At 42.6% G+C, this 18112-nt stretch overlaps 2 protein-coding genes across 2 annotated transcripts; one reads left to right on the top strand and one right to left on the bottom strand.

The window, feature by feature from the left end:
- Positions 1-547: 547 nt before the first annotated feature.
- PtA15_13A188 (uncharacterized protein) lies at positions 548-7524 on the bottom strand (the record flags this gene model as incomplete). The annotated part of the gene is made up of 4 exons (XM_053162360.1): positions 548-1290; positions 1388-2253; positions 6440-6509; positions 6597-7524. 4 exons carry the CDS (start codon positions 7522-7524, stop codon positions 548-550), a joined length of 2607 nt encoding a protein of 868 aa, XP_053026344.1.
- Positions 7525-16395: 8871 nt separating this feature from the next.
- PtA15_13A187 (uncharacterized protein) lies at positions 16396-17409 on the top strand (the record flags this gene model as incomplete). Its single annotated transcript, XM_053162359.1, has 1 exon — positions 16396-17409. One exon carries the CDS (start codon positions 16396-16398, stop codon positions 17407-17409), a length of 1014 nt encoding a protein of 337 aa, XP_053026343.1.
- Between the last annotated feature and the right edge of the window lie 703 nt (positions 17410-18112).

Genomic DNA, 18112 nt, shown 5'->3' with positions numbered 1-18112 from the left:
CTGTACAGGCCTGTGGCTGAGATGCTGAAGTCATTTCAGCCACAAAATTTGGCAAGCTTTTCTGAAATTGCTGTACATACAACATTTCCCTCATGGATGGCTTCCTGTTGGCATTTAGAGAGCTCTAGATGCCCCTCTAATTCCCAAATTAAGACACCTCACTGGCTCAGCTTGCAGGGGAAAAAAAGAAGTCAAGAACCAATGAGGATCATTTTCTGCCAGCTGGCTGATAAATCTAGTCTAGATAAAATATGTAGATCAAAATCTGGTTGAGTAATAATAAATGCAGCAAAACGGAAAGTCAAGGCACTATGCACAAAGAAAAACTTGAGGAGATGAGATCACCTAAATCCCATTTTTCTAAGGCTACAAGGACAGATCCAGGCGGAATTCCTAAAAGTCAATAATTATAAAAGAAGGATTATGTGGCTGAGTTTGAAACTATAGCAGTTTGTGCAGTTGAAAATATCATATGGTGTGTTCTGTGATTTTAAAATGAGACAATATGGAGGAAACTTCCCATGATAACCCTTAACATAACTGGGTGTCAAGCTTCTTTACCAGTGGAGATGTGGACCAAATGAAGGAAAATATCGGGGTAACATTCTTGGTAGAAGCTGGACAAAGCATGAGATACAATTGATTCCAGGCCCTGTCCCCCAGAAAAAAAATCAATCAATTCCAGCTGAAACGGGTCAAACAACGTCCGCCCTTCATTTCCAAATTCCTCCCAAGGCGCAACAATCCCCTGGACTTTGGCAAAACCCATGATAGGCAGAAAGGTGCTAGATTTTGGTTGCATCATCTTGTGACTGAGCCACTGGCAAAAGTGTCCTAGCATGGTATGAGCGTCTGGTTTCCCAGTTTTCATTGATTCCAGAACAGTTAGTTGGAGTTTATTACTTGATTTGAGAAGCCTCTTGAATACTCTCTTGATGAATTTTGTTGCTGGCTTTGATGAACTCTTCTGAAGTACTTGAACATAGGCGTAATTTGGTGTTTCTCTTAAAAAGTAACCAGCCAATGGCAATGAGGGATGCGTACTCCTCCCAATGTTGGACAACAAGTTGTGTTTTTCTGTTTGGCTCTTGAAAAATGAGCAGTAGTCCGTGATCAGCTTGTGGCTGCGATTGTTATAAAGCAAAAGATACTGGTGTAGTTTGTTTGCTGGAATTTGTTCAATCATATTTTGTAGGGAGTCCAAGCATTTCCCAAAATTTACTTCCTGAGTGCTTTTCTTCAGATCTTGATGGATGGCGTGTGAGGTAGCACTTGGGGATAAGTATTCCTCTAATCAGGGAGACAAATGGATCACATGAGGTCCCAATGGCATTTCAAGATCAGAATCATCCTTGATCATGTCTGGTTGTAATAAGCTTGGACTTACCTTGATGCTGCTCTTGGTAAATTTTTACTAGGTTGGCGGCCTCTTCCGCTGCCTCTTCATGCTCCCCTTTGCCGGAGAAATAATCTATGAGGCCTATCTGTGTTGCTCCGAGTCGCTCAAAAGTCTGATCTCCTTTCCAATCCGGGTAAGGTTGCTGAATTCTCCCCATCACTGGAAGGATGTTATGATCGGGTTCAAAGATCTCCTTCAGCAGCCATTTGAATAGTCTCTGGTGCTGCAATCTCTGGGCGGGTGCTGTCATCCCCGATTTGTTCAGAACGGTCTGATGCAACTCGTAGACGTATGTGAGCAACTTCTTGAAAAGTACCTTCAACGCACTCACTGACTGCACACGATTCTCTTTTCCTTGGGAAAGAACCCTCAGCAATCGGCTTGTCATCGCCGCGTGTTTAGGATGATTCATGGAAAACCGTAGACTCGGATGGAATTCCGCTGTCTCGTTTGTCGTAGAGCAATCAAATCCTGGTGAACTGATCTTCCCTTCAAAACTCCTCTGGCATTCTCTGACAGCCGCAACCGGAGCTTTGGTATTTTTAAAGTAATTAAAACCATTCAGGTGTGATATTTCAGGCTGAATGAGATTCAAACGTGCCTGCTTGCCTTTCGGCTCATCCGCAGGTAGCCTCTCGATGTTGGCCACTGAGTTTGAGGTATTCAGGCTCGTCGATTCCTCATCACGGGTGCGTTTTCTCGAGTGTTTCAAGGGCTGTGGAGTAATGCTTGTGGTGATAGAGTTTGACGGCGACCCGCACAAGGCCTCATGAGCTACAACGTCCTTTTGTTCAACAAAGCTTTCCTCCGCAACTGGCGGAAGGTTCAAGTCGAAGGGTCGTGGTGCCAAGATTCTATCAAAACAAGACAGTATCAAACACAGAAGGCAAAAATGCCAAAAAATCGCTTGAAAAGCCATTGTTTGGGGGGCTTTTGTGTGGTAATGACCTGCTGTCTACATGAACTAAAAATCGCTGGCTCTATATCTCAGTTTAACTTCACTCCGTAAAGATAGCGTGTTATTATGTAAGTAGCCTGCCAAACACCTTCCTTGCCCTGACCTGCGTTGATACATGTGAAGGATAACGGCTGGCGGACCCACGTTTCACTGGATAGTGCGTGGTACAGAAACTTTCTACTGACAAACTTTACGGCAAGGTATGCCTCCAAAGATACTTTTGGTCAGACTCATACACCCTTTGAGTTGGATCTGTACATACTTGGGTTGTCTCAAGGGTGAGGGAGGGTCTGGGACTGCGCATCTGCCGCAGGGACATGCAGGCCGCGCACACGACCTGCCGCGCGCACTTGCCTGGTTGCAGCAAAACTGACTTGGGTTTTTTTCCCTACTGGACTGAGAATTAGCAAAGAGTTGTTTGGACAGGGCCAATAGGCTTATGCCAAAGTAAAGCTTTTCTATTTACCACAGCAGTGTCACCCCACACACATTTTGTTGAATTATTCATTGTTCATATAATTGAGGCTTGGAAAAAAAAAACTCCCAAAAATTGGGAAAACAACTCCAAAAAGTCGGTTTGTGTCCCGCGGCCAACCCCTCCCCAACGTCCAACCAGACCCATTCTTGGGTCACAGGTTTTTTGGGGGCTGTTGACTAATAGTAAATTTGGCCAACATTTGGGAGTTCAGGCCGCCAATAGAATACAATGCATGTGAATTGGGTCACCAACACAATCCAATACTTGGTATATTGGTAGAATCTGTACTGTATCTTTTTTTGTCAATAAAATCCACAGTGTTGGAATTTTTCTTTGACACGCTACATGGTATTGTATTTTTATTGAATAAAATACATGCTATTGTATTTTTTATTTGATACAATACACCATATGATATTGTTTCTTAGATCCAACACATGGTATTCTATTGTTTCTTTGATAAAATACAAATTATTGTATTGTTTTTTCGGACTTACTTCGCGCACTGCGTAAAGCTCTTCGCGCACTGTGCAGTGCGCGAAGTTTGCAAACACTTCGCGCACTGCGCGTGAAGGGCGCAACTTTTTCAAATTATTTTTTGACCAATCAATAGACAAGCTTATTATTGTCCTCTGTGAATTTATTTGGAGTTTTTTGAAGCTTCCTTGTATGCTTAAAAATCCCACCAATGAAAAAAACAAGTACAGCCATTTGGGGACCTGGAATTCATATTCCCACAGGCCAAAAAATACAAATAATTTAGTGAATCATATTAAATATGTATTTAAAAGTTTTGGAACTTTTTGGCCACTTTGTACAAGGACAAGGCTTTCAAAAACCAGTAACTTTTTCTCAAGATATGCCAAAATGCGCCAGTAAGTGGTGAACTTTCCTAATTTTTGAAAGCCTTATTCTTGCACAAAGTGGCCAAAAAATTCTAAAAAGTTTGAATTCATATGTATCATGATTCACTAAATTATTTGGATTTTTTGACTCGTGGGAATATGGATTCCAGGTCCCCAAGTGACTGTACTTGTTCATTTTATTGGTGGAATTTTTAAGCATACAGAGAAGCTTCAAAAAACTCCAAATAAATTCACAGAGGACAATAATAAGCTTTTCTATTGATCGGTCAAAAAATAATTTGGAAAAGCTGCGCCCTTCACGCGCAGTGCGCGAAGTGTTTGCAAACTTCGCGCACTGCACAGTGCGCGAAGAGCTTTTCGCAGTGCGCGAAGTGAGTCCGTGCTTTTTTCAATAAAATATATGGTAGTAAGTTCTGATGTATGTGGTACAGTACCACAAACAAAAAAAAATACTGGATTGACTGATACCGGTATCACATTGGATTGTTTTACTGTTGCCACTATGCTACCACCTCTGTGTTGCGTTATGATACACTACAGCCTTGGTGTTGTGTCAGGCTACACTACTGCTGCCTCTGTTTTGTGTTACACTAACTACTGCCATCTGCATTGTGTTACACTACACTACTACCTCTGCATTGTGTTACACTACACTACTGCCTCTGCATTGTGTTACACTACACTACTGCCTCTGCGCTTTGTTAAGCTATACTAATACCTCTACACTGTGTTACAAAATTTTACTGCCTCTACACTTTGTGACATGTACACTACTGCCTCTGTGCTGTGCTATGCTACACTGTAACTGCCTCTAGGCTATTTTATGCTAAACTATTGCCTCTGCACCGTGTAGCCTGCTCCCAGGTAGCTTTCCTTGAGCTGACCACTGAAATTTGGCCCAAAATTCAGCCCAGTCTTTCTGGGGTATAAGTACTAGGGAGCTTCACTAGTGATAAGGTCCCTCAGATCAGTTTACCAAGCCCACCAGATTTGTTGCATTTGACTACCCCAAACTCAACAATTGGGGCCTTTTGATAATTTCCCCATTTTTTTACCTTCAACTCCTGAGCCTCCTTGAATTACCTTCCTGAATCTGTAGGGCAGCTTTGTACTATATAGGACTATCCTACTATTCCATAAGGACTCTGGTTGTATTTGCTTAAACCGCTGTAAGAATCAAAAGTGGTTGTGAGGCCCTTTTTCTGAATGGTGAAGGGGATGATGGAGGTAAAAACTCTGATCTTCGGCTACTCAGATAACAGGACCCACCAAATTAAGCTTGGCAAGTTTTTATGAAGTGATAGGAGTGGTTGGCTCAAGATGAGTTTGTTGATGACAAAGTATAAGGGTGAATTTCTGATATAAGTGATGTGGTTTGGAGTGATGATTCAATTCCTCACAACAAACACGCACTCCTACTAGTGTCTAGTGAGTTGGATGGTAACCCAGTAGCTGGGTTGTGAACAACATCTAACATCAGAGGACTGGCTGTTTTGCATAAACTGATGGATTACTTCAATCAACAATAGGGTGAAAATCTTTCATGGATGGAATTTATATGAGCACCTTTCTTTAGGCTCTGGGTTTTGTGTAATCATAAAGTGTTATAAATGTGGTAGAACAGGGTTACATGAATATTTTTCTTGTTGGTGCAATATATTTTCACAATTCAAGAATAATGCATTCACACTCAATAAGGACACAGAAAATGGGGCCTTCTGCAGGTTCATGTTTTAACACAGGATGAAGTTCATGGTGAGTTGTAATTCCACCTCCTGAATATCACACCTTGATCAGATAATTGAATCTTTTTACATCTATGCATAAAGTTTCAGATTAAATAGGGTTTCAGGAATTGTGTTGAGGGTGTTCAAAGTTGAAATCATAAAATTTTCAAATCATTAAATCACGAAATCATGCCACTTTTGAGTGATAATTTTGTATGTACCATTTTAGAATTATTGATACGTTTTGAATTTTTGGGGAGTAGATATTTTTTCAGCTTGGATTTTTATGATTCTATGGTGTTTTGATTTTATGCAAGTCAACTTTGAACAACCCTATTGATGATTAATAAAAAAATTGAATATTTCTGGATAAAACTCTTGAAGAAATGTTGCCACAGTAAAAGCAGCCACAAGTTTTAAATTCTCTTCACTTCTCCATGCTCCAGAGAAGTAATTAATTAATTCTAGTTGAACTGGTTCAAATAATTCTAGGCCTTCATTCTCAAATTCTTCCCAAGGTGCAATTATCCCATTGGCTTTGGTTGGACCCATGATAGGAAAACTCTTTCTTGATTTTGGATTCAGAATAATTCCACAGAACCATTCACAAAGTTCTTTTAACCCTCTTCTTTTTTCTGATTCTGTTTGGGTTCCATATAATGCTTCCATGAGCATCATGTGAAGCTTGCATATTGATTTGAGAAGTCTGGAGAAGATATCTTTGATATAAAGTTTTACTGTGCTCCCTGATTTTTTGTCTAGTACTTGGATATATACTACATTCTTGATTCCTTTTAGAAAGTAGCCAGCCAACGGCAATGAAAGATGCAAGCTCCTCCCAATGTTGGATGCCATATGTTGTTTTCCTGTTTGGTGCTCAAAAGATAAGCAATATGACTTGATGAGCTGATGAATCGGATCATCATCGCGAAAACAATAGGAATGTAACTTTTTTGTTAAAGTTCCTGGAAGTCTGTTTAATATTGAGGCCAAGCACTTCTCAAAGCGTACTTCCTTTTGGTTTTTTCCATCAGGTCTTCATGGACAATTTTTGAGGAAGGAATTGACATCAAATTTTCAGCTGAATATTTCAACATTGGGACATTATAATAGTATTGGTTAGCATCATCATCAATGCTGTGGGATGAATCAACACTTATATACTTACCTGAGTTTTTCTCTTGGTAAGTTGCTACCAGATAGACAGCCTTCTTTGCTGCCACTTCATGTTCTCCTTCTCCAGAGAAATAATCTATCAGTTCAATCTGCGTTCTTCCAAAGCTCTCAAGGGGCCGATCTCCTTTCCAATCCGGGTATGGCTCTTGTATGATACCCATGACCGGAAGAATTTTATAACCAGGGTCGAAGATCTCCTTCAGCAGCCATTTGAATATGCTTTGGTGTTGAAATCTTTGGGCGGGTGCTGACATACCCGTTTTGATTAAAACTACCTGATGTAATTCGTAGATGTATGTGATCAACTTCTTGAAAAGTATCCGCCACGTCGCATGCGATTGCACGCGAGCACTTTTTTTGGGCAGAACTTTCAACACTCGACCGGGCCTCCCATACCTAGATTTCATCATGGCAAATCTTAGAGTTGGGTGGATGTCCGCCTTCTCGGGAGGAGCCGTAGTGGAATCGAATTCTTTGGAATTAAGCCTCTCTTCAAAAATCAACTGGCATTCTCTGACAACCGCAACTGAAGCTTTAGCACCTGACATGTAATGAAAATAATCGAGGTCAGAAATTTTATGTGGAATGAAATCCAGACGTGCTTTCTTGTCTTTTGTTTTGGCCAAAGCCTCGATGTTATCCCTTGGGGCCGAAGAAGAAGCACTCATGTTTGAAGGCTCCTCGTCACGGAACTTGCGTCGTCGCGAACCTGTATTGGAATGCCGTGTGACGCTTGGTGCCAGACAAGTTGACGACGGCCCGGCTAAGACCTCATGAGATGCTACTTGTTCTTCAACCGAGTTTTCCTGGGCGACCAGCGGATAGTTCAAGTCAAAACGGAAGCGTGCCCAGATTCTTCCAAAGCAACACAAGATGAGATAGTGAAGGAAGCAGCGCCTCGACACCAATGAAAATGACATCCTTATTCTTCAGGGGGGGGGGGAGAGTCTGGGTTCCATGAAGATTCTCAACATCTTCTTATGTATCATTAGCGCAGCTAGAGTAGCTACTTTGAACGCCGCTAATTCTCCAGACTTGTTAGCGCAGCTAGCTACCTTTAAACACCGACAATCCTTCAGGATTTCCGATTCTCCGGTCGGATGAGATCATCAGATCTCCTGTGAATTTTGTTTTTTTCTATCGTCTGCCTGAAGTATCAAAGTCAGTGCTAGAGTCTGCGGCACAGAGCGTGACGGTGGCATGTGTTTCAACCAAACCTCAAAAAAAAAAAATCCACCAGGCGCCCATAGCACGGAGCTTTCCTGGGCTCATGTAAATATGTGTATTTACAAAGAGGGATTGTGATTTTGCCTTCGGCCGTATTGAGATTCCTCAGTATTAGCATACTTGGCAACCGGTTGATGGCAATAGACAAGATTTGAAACCTAGATGAAACCTAATTGTACCTGCTTAAATAGTAACCGTTGTACTCAGTTTCTATTTTTCTTCATCTTTGTTTTGTTTCCGATCCGATCAACTCCCTCGCACAGGTGTGCTCGTCGTCTCTCGTCCCTCAGTCTCTCTCTTGTGGTTATTGACACTCGTGGTCTTTGCCAAAGGTTGTTTGTTTGTTTTCTTTCTCATTCACATTTCTTGTTTTTGTTGAAATTGCAACTATCCAGTTTTCCATTTCTCTCACTGTCACATCTCTGTCACTCTTTTCCTCCCTCCTCGATGAATATGCATGTCCACCTTCTGCCCACAACCTGTCCTTCAGTTGTAATAGCTATAAAAGTTTGTGCATCTAGATGATAAATCCTCATCAGTTCCTGGACCTTTTCCCTGAGACCCTTGAGTCTTTTATAGTGAGAGCATTTTTCCCTCTCACAAACTAGCAGTTTAGCCCTCTTTGAGGGCTTCCTTGTTTTTTTCTCCGCCTCAAGCTTTCTTTGTCAGGCTTGTTTTTCACTCTTCCCTCCGGCTCCAAGTCCAAAATTCATCAGTTTTCATTCTCACTCATCAAGAAATCCAATTTTTTTTTGTTTCCAATCCAATCAACGTCTCCCTTGCACAGGTGTACTTATTCTCTCTTGTGTGGTTATTGACACACTTGTGGTCTTTGCCAAAGACCGTTGCACCCTATTATTTCTATAGGCCACTGGTACATACAGCAGTTTCAAAAAAGAATGGCAGTTGGGTCTTGGATCTTCCATCCAGGGATTTAGATCCAAGACCCAACTGCCATTCTTTTTTGAAACTGCTGTAGGAGGCATGTTGGGCCATGGGGTGTGATTGGAAGCCCCCCCTCTTGTGGGGTCTGTTGGAGATGAAGCTCAGAGCATGATCAATCAATGATCTTCATTAAAACTCAGTGGAATGAACTTATAAGGCCCATGTCCCATAGCCAGAATTTCCAAATTTCAATTTCAAGCCCAATTTCACTTTCATCAAAACTTTAAATTCACACACTTGAAATTCATCAGCCCAAAATTTCTAACCTGACTAAGTCCCTCTATTGGAGGGGGGACACTGTCACGCAGGGACCCTCCAAAGGAAGGAATTATGCTCTATGTCAACCCCACGGGGATAGAGAATTGACAAAAATTGACTTAATTTTTAATCTCTTGTAGCACTCCGGAATTTTACCATACAGCTACAAAGTTGCTCAACAATCAAAGGGGCTTATCCAGGAGATTCAGACTGTATCACTCTTGAGTTGGCAAGGTCCTTTGCTGCTTTGCTATCCAAGGTTTTGTGCTTGCATTACTCCAAAGTCATTTTCATACTATACTTGCTTAGTCTTGCTATCAACATGTGTATTTAATTTCCAAGAAATCTGAAACATTTTCATACTTTGTGCAATACTACAACAAAGTGACCAGTCATCATTCATCAAACATTAAGACTGTCATCTTTGAAGGTGGAGGAGAGTTCAATTTGAATGATTTTCTGGATTTCCTCAAGAGCACGGGCATTATTGTTCAAGTCACAGCACCTTGGAGCTGGGACAAACAAACCTGTTGCAGGTACCCCCTATCCGCTTGCGGGTACCTGATTGATTTCAGGGGCAGTCAAGAGGAAGTACTGGAAATCTGGTGTATCCATAGTAGCCCTCTTGGAAAGCTGGTGTAAATTATACATACCAGCCTGTCAAGAGGAATCTATCTTGGCGAGTTGGTATATGTATACCAGCTTGCCAAGATGAATCCCTCTTGGCAAGATGGTGTATCATACCAGCCCATCAAGAGGAATCCCTCTTGGCGACGAGCTGATGTATGTGTAGTATACCCACTCGCCAAGAAGAATACATCTTGGTGAGTTGGTATATGTATACCAGCTCGCCAAGTGCAACAAAGGGTAGTTACCTTATGTTGTGTTATCCGCGCAATTTTGGTAACGTACCTACCCCTGTTATCCGGGCCCCCTGTTACTTTACTAGTAACAGGGTCATTTCAGGCCCCGCGCGTAACGTAACGGGCCTCATTTCTGAGGCCTGTTATCATGTTATCCCCCGGATAACGCAATAACGGAGCTTTTGAGGCTTTTTTAGCCTCATTTTTCGCCTGTTCTCAGGGGCTCTGCGCGCCTGGATAGCGCAACAAACATAAAAAAAACGTCTTAATGTGGTGCAATAACATAATCGCACCACTGTTACGCGTAATGTGTAGATAACGTAATTGCACCGCCATTACGCGTAATGTGTAGATAACGACAAAAATTCCGTTACATTACTGTTATCTATGTGTTATGCGTAGCGTAACTACCCTTTGTTTCCAAGTGGAATCCCTCTTGGCAAGGGGTTGTTTGTATACCACTTGTCATGAGGGATTCCACTTGGCTAGGTAGACGGGTATTGGGGGGGGGAGTACCTGCAGCTCATCAGGCCAGACACCTGCACCTGCTGGCAGGTACCTGAGTGATTGCCGCCAACAGTTACCCACCCATGGACACAGGGTACCTGATGAAATCTTTACTACTGACTCAAACTTACACTACCACTGTAACTATAACTAAAATAACCACTGTGACCAAACCTTCCTAGGCTGATGGGGGAAAATATCTGATGAGAGGGGGAAAGAGGCCTTCTTACATATTGAAGTGTGAGGGAATTTGGCTCTAGGGGAACTCCTTGTGAGGGCTATTTTCTGCAGGGGATATCACTTGCACAGCAAGATATGCATGTGTTGCACTGCCTGCCAAAAAATGAGGTAATGGATTCTTCAGGAGGGTATATCAGTTGCTCAGCAATATATGCATGTGTTTCACTGCCTGCCAAACAATGAGGTAATTGATTCTGCAGGAAAGCTCCTTGAACACCTTATCTGCCTGCATATGCTGCACTGCATGATATCATGTGTTGCTAGGTGACCCAAATAACCTTCTGTAACCTACTATATGCCTGCCTGTCCAGCTTTTGCCTTCTTCCATTCAGAATATTGGGGTTCAAAGCCTCTCCTACCACCTTGCTCCTTCCTTCCTCCTTCCTCCTTGCCTAATTAATTTTTTCATCCATATCCCATCATACTGAATCCTAGACCCTTATAAAGTAATATAACACCCTTACAAAGATAATATACCCTTATACAAGTAATATAACCTTAGAAACGGCCTTCCTTGATACACCACACCATTCTCCCTTCCATTCCTGGTTGAGAGATGTGCTCCCAATACTTTCCACCTCTTCTGTTGATACACCACACCATCCTCCCTTCCATTCCTACCTAGTCATGGTCCTCATTCCATCCCTGCCAAGACCATACATCCTGCATAATCCTAGTCTGCTGTTCCATCCGTGATAACACCATCCATCATCCATCTGTCCTCCCTCTCTCTGTAATGACTCCATCCCTCCCATGTACACATACACTGCTTTTATTTATATATAAATTCTGTTGGAATTTGTCTTACAATGCTGATTCTTGAAATAGAACTTTCCTAGGTGAGCTGTAAGTGTGCACTCACAACAAGATAAATATAACTAAATGTTTAATGCATAATGTTGCAGATTTGGCAGGTTCACAATTGGAACAGCCAATTAGAAAGACAGCAAGGTGCTCAGGTAATGATGTCATTGATGACAATGTGGATTGAAGATCTTTGAACTCAAAGTGAGTCAAATGATCCTAATTCACAAGAGAAGAAAAGATATTAATTAATCTCTTTTATCTCAGTCAAACACTCTTGACACCAAATATTGATCTATTGAATCAAAAGATAACAAATGCAAATCTCATTAAATGTATAAGCTCACCATCAGGTGAGTAGTATACATTAATGAACTTATCAGAATAAAACACTGATTAATAATTGCTATTGTTATCAGCCATAGATCAAGAACATACAAGTTAAATTTATTCCTCACTGATCTGCTTGCAAAGCAATTCATAAAAGTAAAGATGCTTGTTTTGATCAAGCAAAAGATACTAATAAGTGTTTCTTGACTGTATTATTTGAATGTTTATAGGAACAGATTATTAGCCTTGAAAATCGTAATGCACTATTGTCATTATCAATTTATTTCTTGACTGTATTATTTGAATGTTTATAGGAACAGATTATTAGCCTTGAAAATTGTAATACACTATTTTCATTATCAATTTAGTATCATTTCATTCACTCTTAGCTAGCAGGTTTGTATTCCTTCAAGGTAAAATTTAACTTATTTCTATCTCTAAACTATTATTGTTGTACAAAGAAATAAATACTTCAAGTTGTTTGAAATCTTTTAACTTCCTCCTCTCACAATGAATGATAGCTGTATCTATGCTGTCCCAATACCTCAGCAATGTGCTTTTGACATTGTCACACCAATGGAGCACCACAGCGTGAAGGTAGCTCCTGGTGGATGCTTGGGCATGTCTCCTAGCAAGCCAGAGGCTTGCAACTTCCTACACAGCGGGCCCACAGCAACCAATTGGGGATGCACCCAGATGGTCGCACTGACCCTGCAACAAGGGTAAATTGGTTTGCGTTGTGGTCAAGCTAGTCAGGTCCCACGCATTGGGGAAGCAACACATGAGGATCCTGGATGGGTGGCAAAATGGGGGAAGCAGGTCCCCGGAACACACTTCTGAAATTTGAAAAATGGGATCCAGTCAGATCACCTGGGTCACAGGGCTCAAAAGGTGTCCAGATTTTATGATCTGGGGCTCATCCAACCGGATTAGTGGCTGGAAGACTATTTGATTGGATCACATAGGTCATGTCATCTGGTGGCAGGTTTTCAAAAGCTGTCCAGACATTGACTCACAATCAAGTTGCAAGATATTTTTGGGGGGCACATGTACTTGGACAGATGGACCAAGCAATATGATTGTTTTTTGGATCAGACACGGTTACAGCAAAAGACACTGCCAATGGTATTTTCTGGGGGGGAGGAGTACACAGATGGGCTCTTGAGATCATCATTGGGACTGGGGGTACATAGGAGATTGCACAGACAAAATACTGTGGGGCAGGAAAAATACTAACTTGCTATCTGGGCAGTCAGTGTATGGGGGAGTATGGGGGTTGGGTGAGCGCGGAGGCATGATTGTTCTTATGATGGCAGGAAAGATATGATGTACTTGTTTCTGCTGGATGTTAAAACTCACAATGCATTTTGCAGAAACTTAGCAGAAAACGATTGACTTGGGCAGGATTTGAACCAGCGACCTTAGCTTGAAGCTAAGACACTATACTAGAAGTGCTGCCTTTACCAACTAGGCTACCAAGTCCATTCCTGATGTGTTGATTTTGACCACTGAGGATTACAACATTTCAACACTGGAGAGGGTGGAGATGAGTCTGGAGTCTGGGGGAGGAGCCAAGGGTCTGTCCCTCAAAGGTGAGGAGATGTTCTAGGCGGATTGGGAAGGTGGACTGTGGGTGGAGGAAACATTTTGGATTGCACAATCCACACTTCTCTTAAAAACTCAAACAAACCAGAAGCCCCCTGGAAAGGGCTCCACTGCTTTAAAACCACTGTTGAGGTCAGACCTGTGGGTGGAGCCAAGGATGGGCCCCCAGGGAAGGGGCTACACTACCACTGGTTTTTGGTGGTGGCACAGCGTGGGTTGACCATTTAATGACAGAGCCCTACTGTTCTTGTGATGCGGGCAGGACAATTGAGTCCTTTCTGAGTCACAGGTGCGTGGGGGAGCCGGGCTGGTGACTGGGAATGTCCCAGCACTGGTACAAACTTGACACAAGTCCCTTGTACCCAGTTCGGTAGAGGGGCGCGGGTGGCGTGTGCAACCCCACTACCATTGGTGGAGGGACTTGCACACAATGTCAGCCTTTTGGCCTGAGAGCAGAAAATCATTTTGGTGCATAGCACCCTTTTTGCACACTACACCTTGCAAATTCAGAAAACCTTGATTTTTTTTCAACAGAGATGATGGCCGGCATCATTCCGTCATAATGATCTCTTCAAAATTTTAAATTTGACATTATAATTAGTTTATACCTTTTTTTGAAAGTTGCTGTTTTTGGCAAATCCTTCTTGACCATCAGAATTAAACCCCATGATATGTAGTGAAAAACCTAAATAAAATCTCTTATGCTTTTTCTTATTCTTTTCTGGCCAAACTGAATTAATAATTCATTTGCCATAAAGTGGAATAAGGCATTGCACTGTCAAAAAGAGGATTTTGACTTGATTTTTGTTTGTCACTCAAAAATCAGGTTCACAAGGCATGAGAAAGCTACATATCACAAAAGATGCACATTGGGACAAAGATGGATTCCATCTGTTGGGATAGTCAACCAAGTGTGTTGCTTTCCTGCAATAATTTCTAAAGAGGTAATTTGAGTGATTTTGCAATGCTGCCAGCCCCACGACCCGACTTTGCGCACCTATCTACAAGAGTGTTGCCCCTGCAACACCTCCAGAGCGGCTGCTTGTATAGGTGGGGGATGTTGATTTTTACATCCTGCGCTTTACACGGTATGTGCAATGTAAAACCCCAATTATGCAAAATTGCACGTGTGAAGCCAATTAACTAAATTTACGTGTGTCAAGCTAAATGGGGTACCACGTTAAATCTCCTATGTAAAGTGTGACATGTAAAAGTGCACGCTCGGTGATGTAAAAATAGAAATTACAGGCTATAATTTGGGTGCCCATAATTTTGCAAGACTTATTTTGCAAGACATAAGCCCTGTGAAACGGATTGCGTGCAAAATTCCAAAAGACCCGGGTTTCATTGTAATTTTGCATGACATTGTGCGTAACACATGACATGCAAGAATAATGCATGCAAAACATCCCCCGCAAAATTATTCCCGGGGACCCCCGCCCTGTAATTTTACAGGCCTCCTTGTGCAACACTTGCACTACAGTCATGCAAGATTACAGCTTGCACCCACATCAAACAATTTTGCATACCATGTTCTTGCAAGACAATATTGCATGCAGCACATGCATTGCAAAAATATCCTGTACTCCGGCCAATTAGAATTTTGCGGGCTATTATAATATAAATGTAGAGAAGGAAGAGGCTTTGTTAAAGTCGGGTATTTTTCTTTGGTTGGTTGGTGGGTTTTGGGTTACTTACGTGCTCAGTAGCTCTTGAATTTTTCTGGGGCCAGTGGGGGGTGGGCCAGCGTACTTGCATTCTTCCCGGTTGCAAAGCATAACTCCGAGGCACTTCACATGTATCACTTTCCACGAGTTGTTGTTCCGATTGTTGACGTTGACGGTCTGGGAGTAGCCGACCTTGGGGATGTTTTCAAACCTTGTGTTCTGCGGAACCACAAATGTTGTAGATTGGTTGGGGTAGAGGGGGTAACCTTGCCTGTCAAGCAAGGTGCCGTGATCAATGAAAGTGCTAAAGCCACTTTCCATTGCGACAGGCAACTGCCATTTGGGCAACTTGGGTCTTGGGTTTGGTGGCGGTGGGACAATATCTGGTGACGGGACGGTGGCGGGTAGTTGTTTGGAGCGGACTTTGCGGGCCATGGGATATGTTGATAGTGAGCGAGTGAGGGTGTGGATGCAATTAAAAGGAATGATGTTAGCTGATACTGGTAATTATTTTGGTCGTGCTGGGGACCGGTTGAAAGGAATGTGTGTGAGAGGTGGGGAAAAATTGTGGAGGGGGGGGGGGGGGGGGTTCTTACTTACCTCAATTTCTATCCAGAACCGTTGAGCAAATCAAACAAAAGGAGGGAATGGATGTGCCGTGTTGGGAGATTGAGGTTGCCGCATCTGTACCAATTGTGAGTGTGGCCAAGGTATGGCCGGAACCTATGTCAAAAGCTCAATGAGGGTATACAGAGTTTGGATGATCCAAGAAGGGGAGAGTGGTATGTGCTGAACTCTAGAATCTCCGATGGGTGTAAGAGTTTGTATGTAATTTTAATTTACACTGCGGGGAATTACAAATTTGCATGCTCCAAACGGAGCATGTTAACTCGCAGGGTGTGAAACTGGGGGTGCAGGTCCGCAGGACTAATTTTGCAAGCCGTGCCTTACATGTCAAATGTTTACGTGCGGTGGTTTGGCCTCCGCCGAACGCAAATTTAATCTGCAGAAGCCCAAAGTGTAAATTTACATGGGTGCTTTTTACATTGCATGAAGCGTGTAAAACATACAATGTAAAAATACTCCACCCCGTATAGGTGCGACCTGCAGTCACAGGTGCGCCCGATTGGGTCGTGGGACGCCACGGCTACCCACGGCACTGTCACGCACTGGCGGCGGTTCCAATTCATGCGAGTCCCGCTGTGTACAGGGGAAGGGAGGTTCTGGTGAAGCGTCCCAAAGCCTGTCGCTACAGGTTGGGCCCAAGAAGGAGTACGGTGGGCAAGCTAGCAGAATCTACGCAAGCCTCCATTCAAGAATAGCAACACCCCCTTGGAGAATAAGTATGGCGGTTTTCTTGGTCTTGAGGCGCTGCTTCGTTTGCTATCTCATCTTGCGTTGCTTTGGACGAGTCTTGGCACCCTTCCTTTTCGACTTGAACTATCCGCTGCCGGTCGCAGATGATATCTCGGTTGAAGAACAGCAAGTTGCAGCTCATCATGAGGTCTTAGCCGGGCCGTCGTCATTTTTTCTAACCCCAAGCGTCACACAACATTCCAATATAGGCTCAAATCGACGAAAGTGCCGTGACGAAGAACCTTCAAACTCGAGTGCTTCTTCTTCTTTGACCCCCGTGGAAAACGTCGAGACTTTAGCCGACCCAAAACACAAGAAAGCACGTGTGGATCTTATTCGGCCTGAAATTTCATACCTCGATGATTTCCATTACATCTCAGGTGCTAAATCTTCAGTTGCGGTTGTCAGAGAGTGGCAGTCAATTTTTGAAGAGAGGCTCGGTTCAAAACAATTCGATTCCACTTCGGCGGGTCGCGCGAAGGCGGTGATCCACCCAAATCTACGGTTTGCCATGATGAGGTCTAAGAACAGGACGCCCCCCGGTCTAGTAGTGTTGAAAGTTCTGCTCAAAACAAGTGATCACGTACAATCGTATGAGAAGTGGAGAAAACTTTTCAAGATGTTGATCACATACGTCTACGAATTGCATCAGGTAGTTTTAATAAAATCCGGCATGACAGCACCCGCCCACAGATTGCAGCACCACAGACTATTCGACTGGCTGGTAAAGGAGATCTATCAACCTGGTTATGGCAATCTCCCAGTGATCGGTATCATTCAAGCGCCTTACCCGGATTGGAAAGGTGATCGGCCCCTTGAGGGATTTGGAAGAACGCAGATCGAACTGATAGATTATTTTTCTGGAGATGGAGAGCATGAAGCGGCAGCAAAGAAGGCTGTCTACCTGGTGGCAACTTACCAAGAGCAAAACCCAGGTAAGTGCATAAGTGTCGATTCAGCCCACAGCATTCACGATGATGCTTACCATTATAACGTCCCATAATTGATTTGTCTCAATGATTTATTCAGATGAATATTCGATGTCATATCCTTTCTCGAAAATCATCCATGAAAATCTGATTGAAAAAAACCAGAAGAAAGCTCGCTTTGATAAATGCTTGGCCTCGATATTAAACAAACTTCCCGGAGCTTTACCAAAAAAGCTGTATTCCTATAGCTTTCGTGATGATGATCCAATTCATCAGCTTATAAACTCATACTGCTTATTTTTCAAGCATCAAGCAGGAAAGAACTACATCTTATACAACATTGGAAGGACCCGGCATCTTTCATTACCATTGGCCGTTTACTTTCTCAACAGAATGTCAGGTGTGAGTTATATTGAGATACTAGACCAGAAAACAATGAGCCCAGTCAAACATTCCATGATTGATATCTTCTCAAAACTTCTCAAATTAATTTGCAATCTTCATTTGAATCTTCTGGAAAAATTGGATGGAACACAAACAGAATCCAACCAAAGAAGCTCAGTAAGAGAACTTTGTGAATGGTTCAGTGAAATAATTATGAATTCAAAATCAAGCAAGAGTCTGCCTATAATGGGTCCAACCAAAGCTAATGGGTTAATTGCACCTTGGGAAGAATTTGAAAATGAAGGCTTAGAGTTATTTGAACCAGTTCAACTAGAATTGATCAATTACTTTTCAGGAGCTTGGAGAATCAATGAAAATTTAAAGATTGTGGCT

This window comes from Puccinia triticina, chromosome 13A, assembly GCF_026914185.1.
Source record: "Puccinia triticina chromosome 13A, complete sequence".
Lineage (NCBI taxonomy): Eukaryota > Fungi > Basidiomycota > Pucciniomycetes > Pucciniales > Pucciniaceae > Puccinia > Puccinia triticina.
This window is presented reverse-complemented; position numbering and strand designations above follow the sequence as displayed.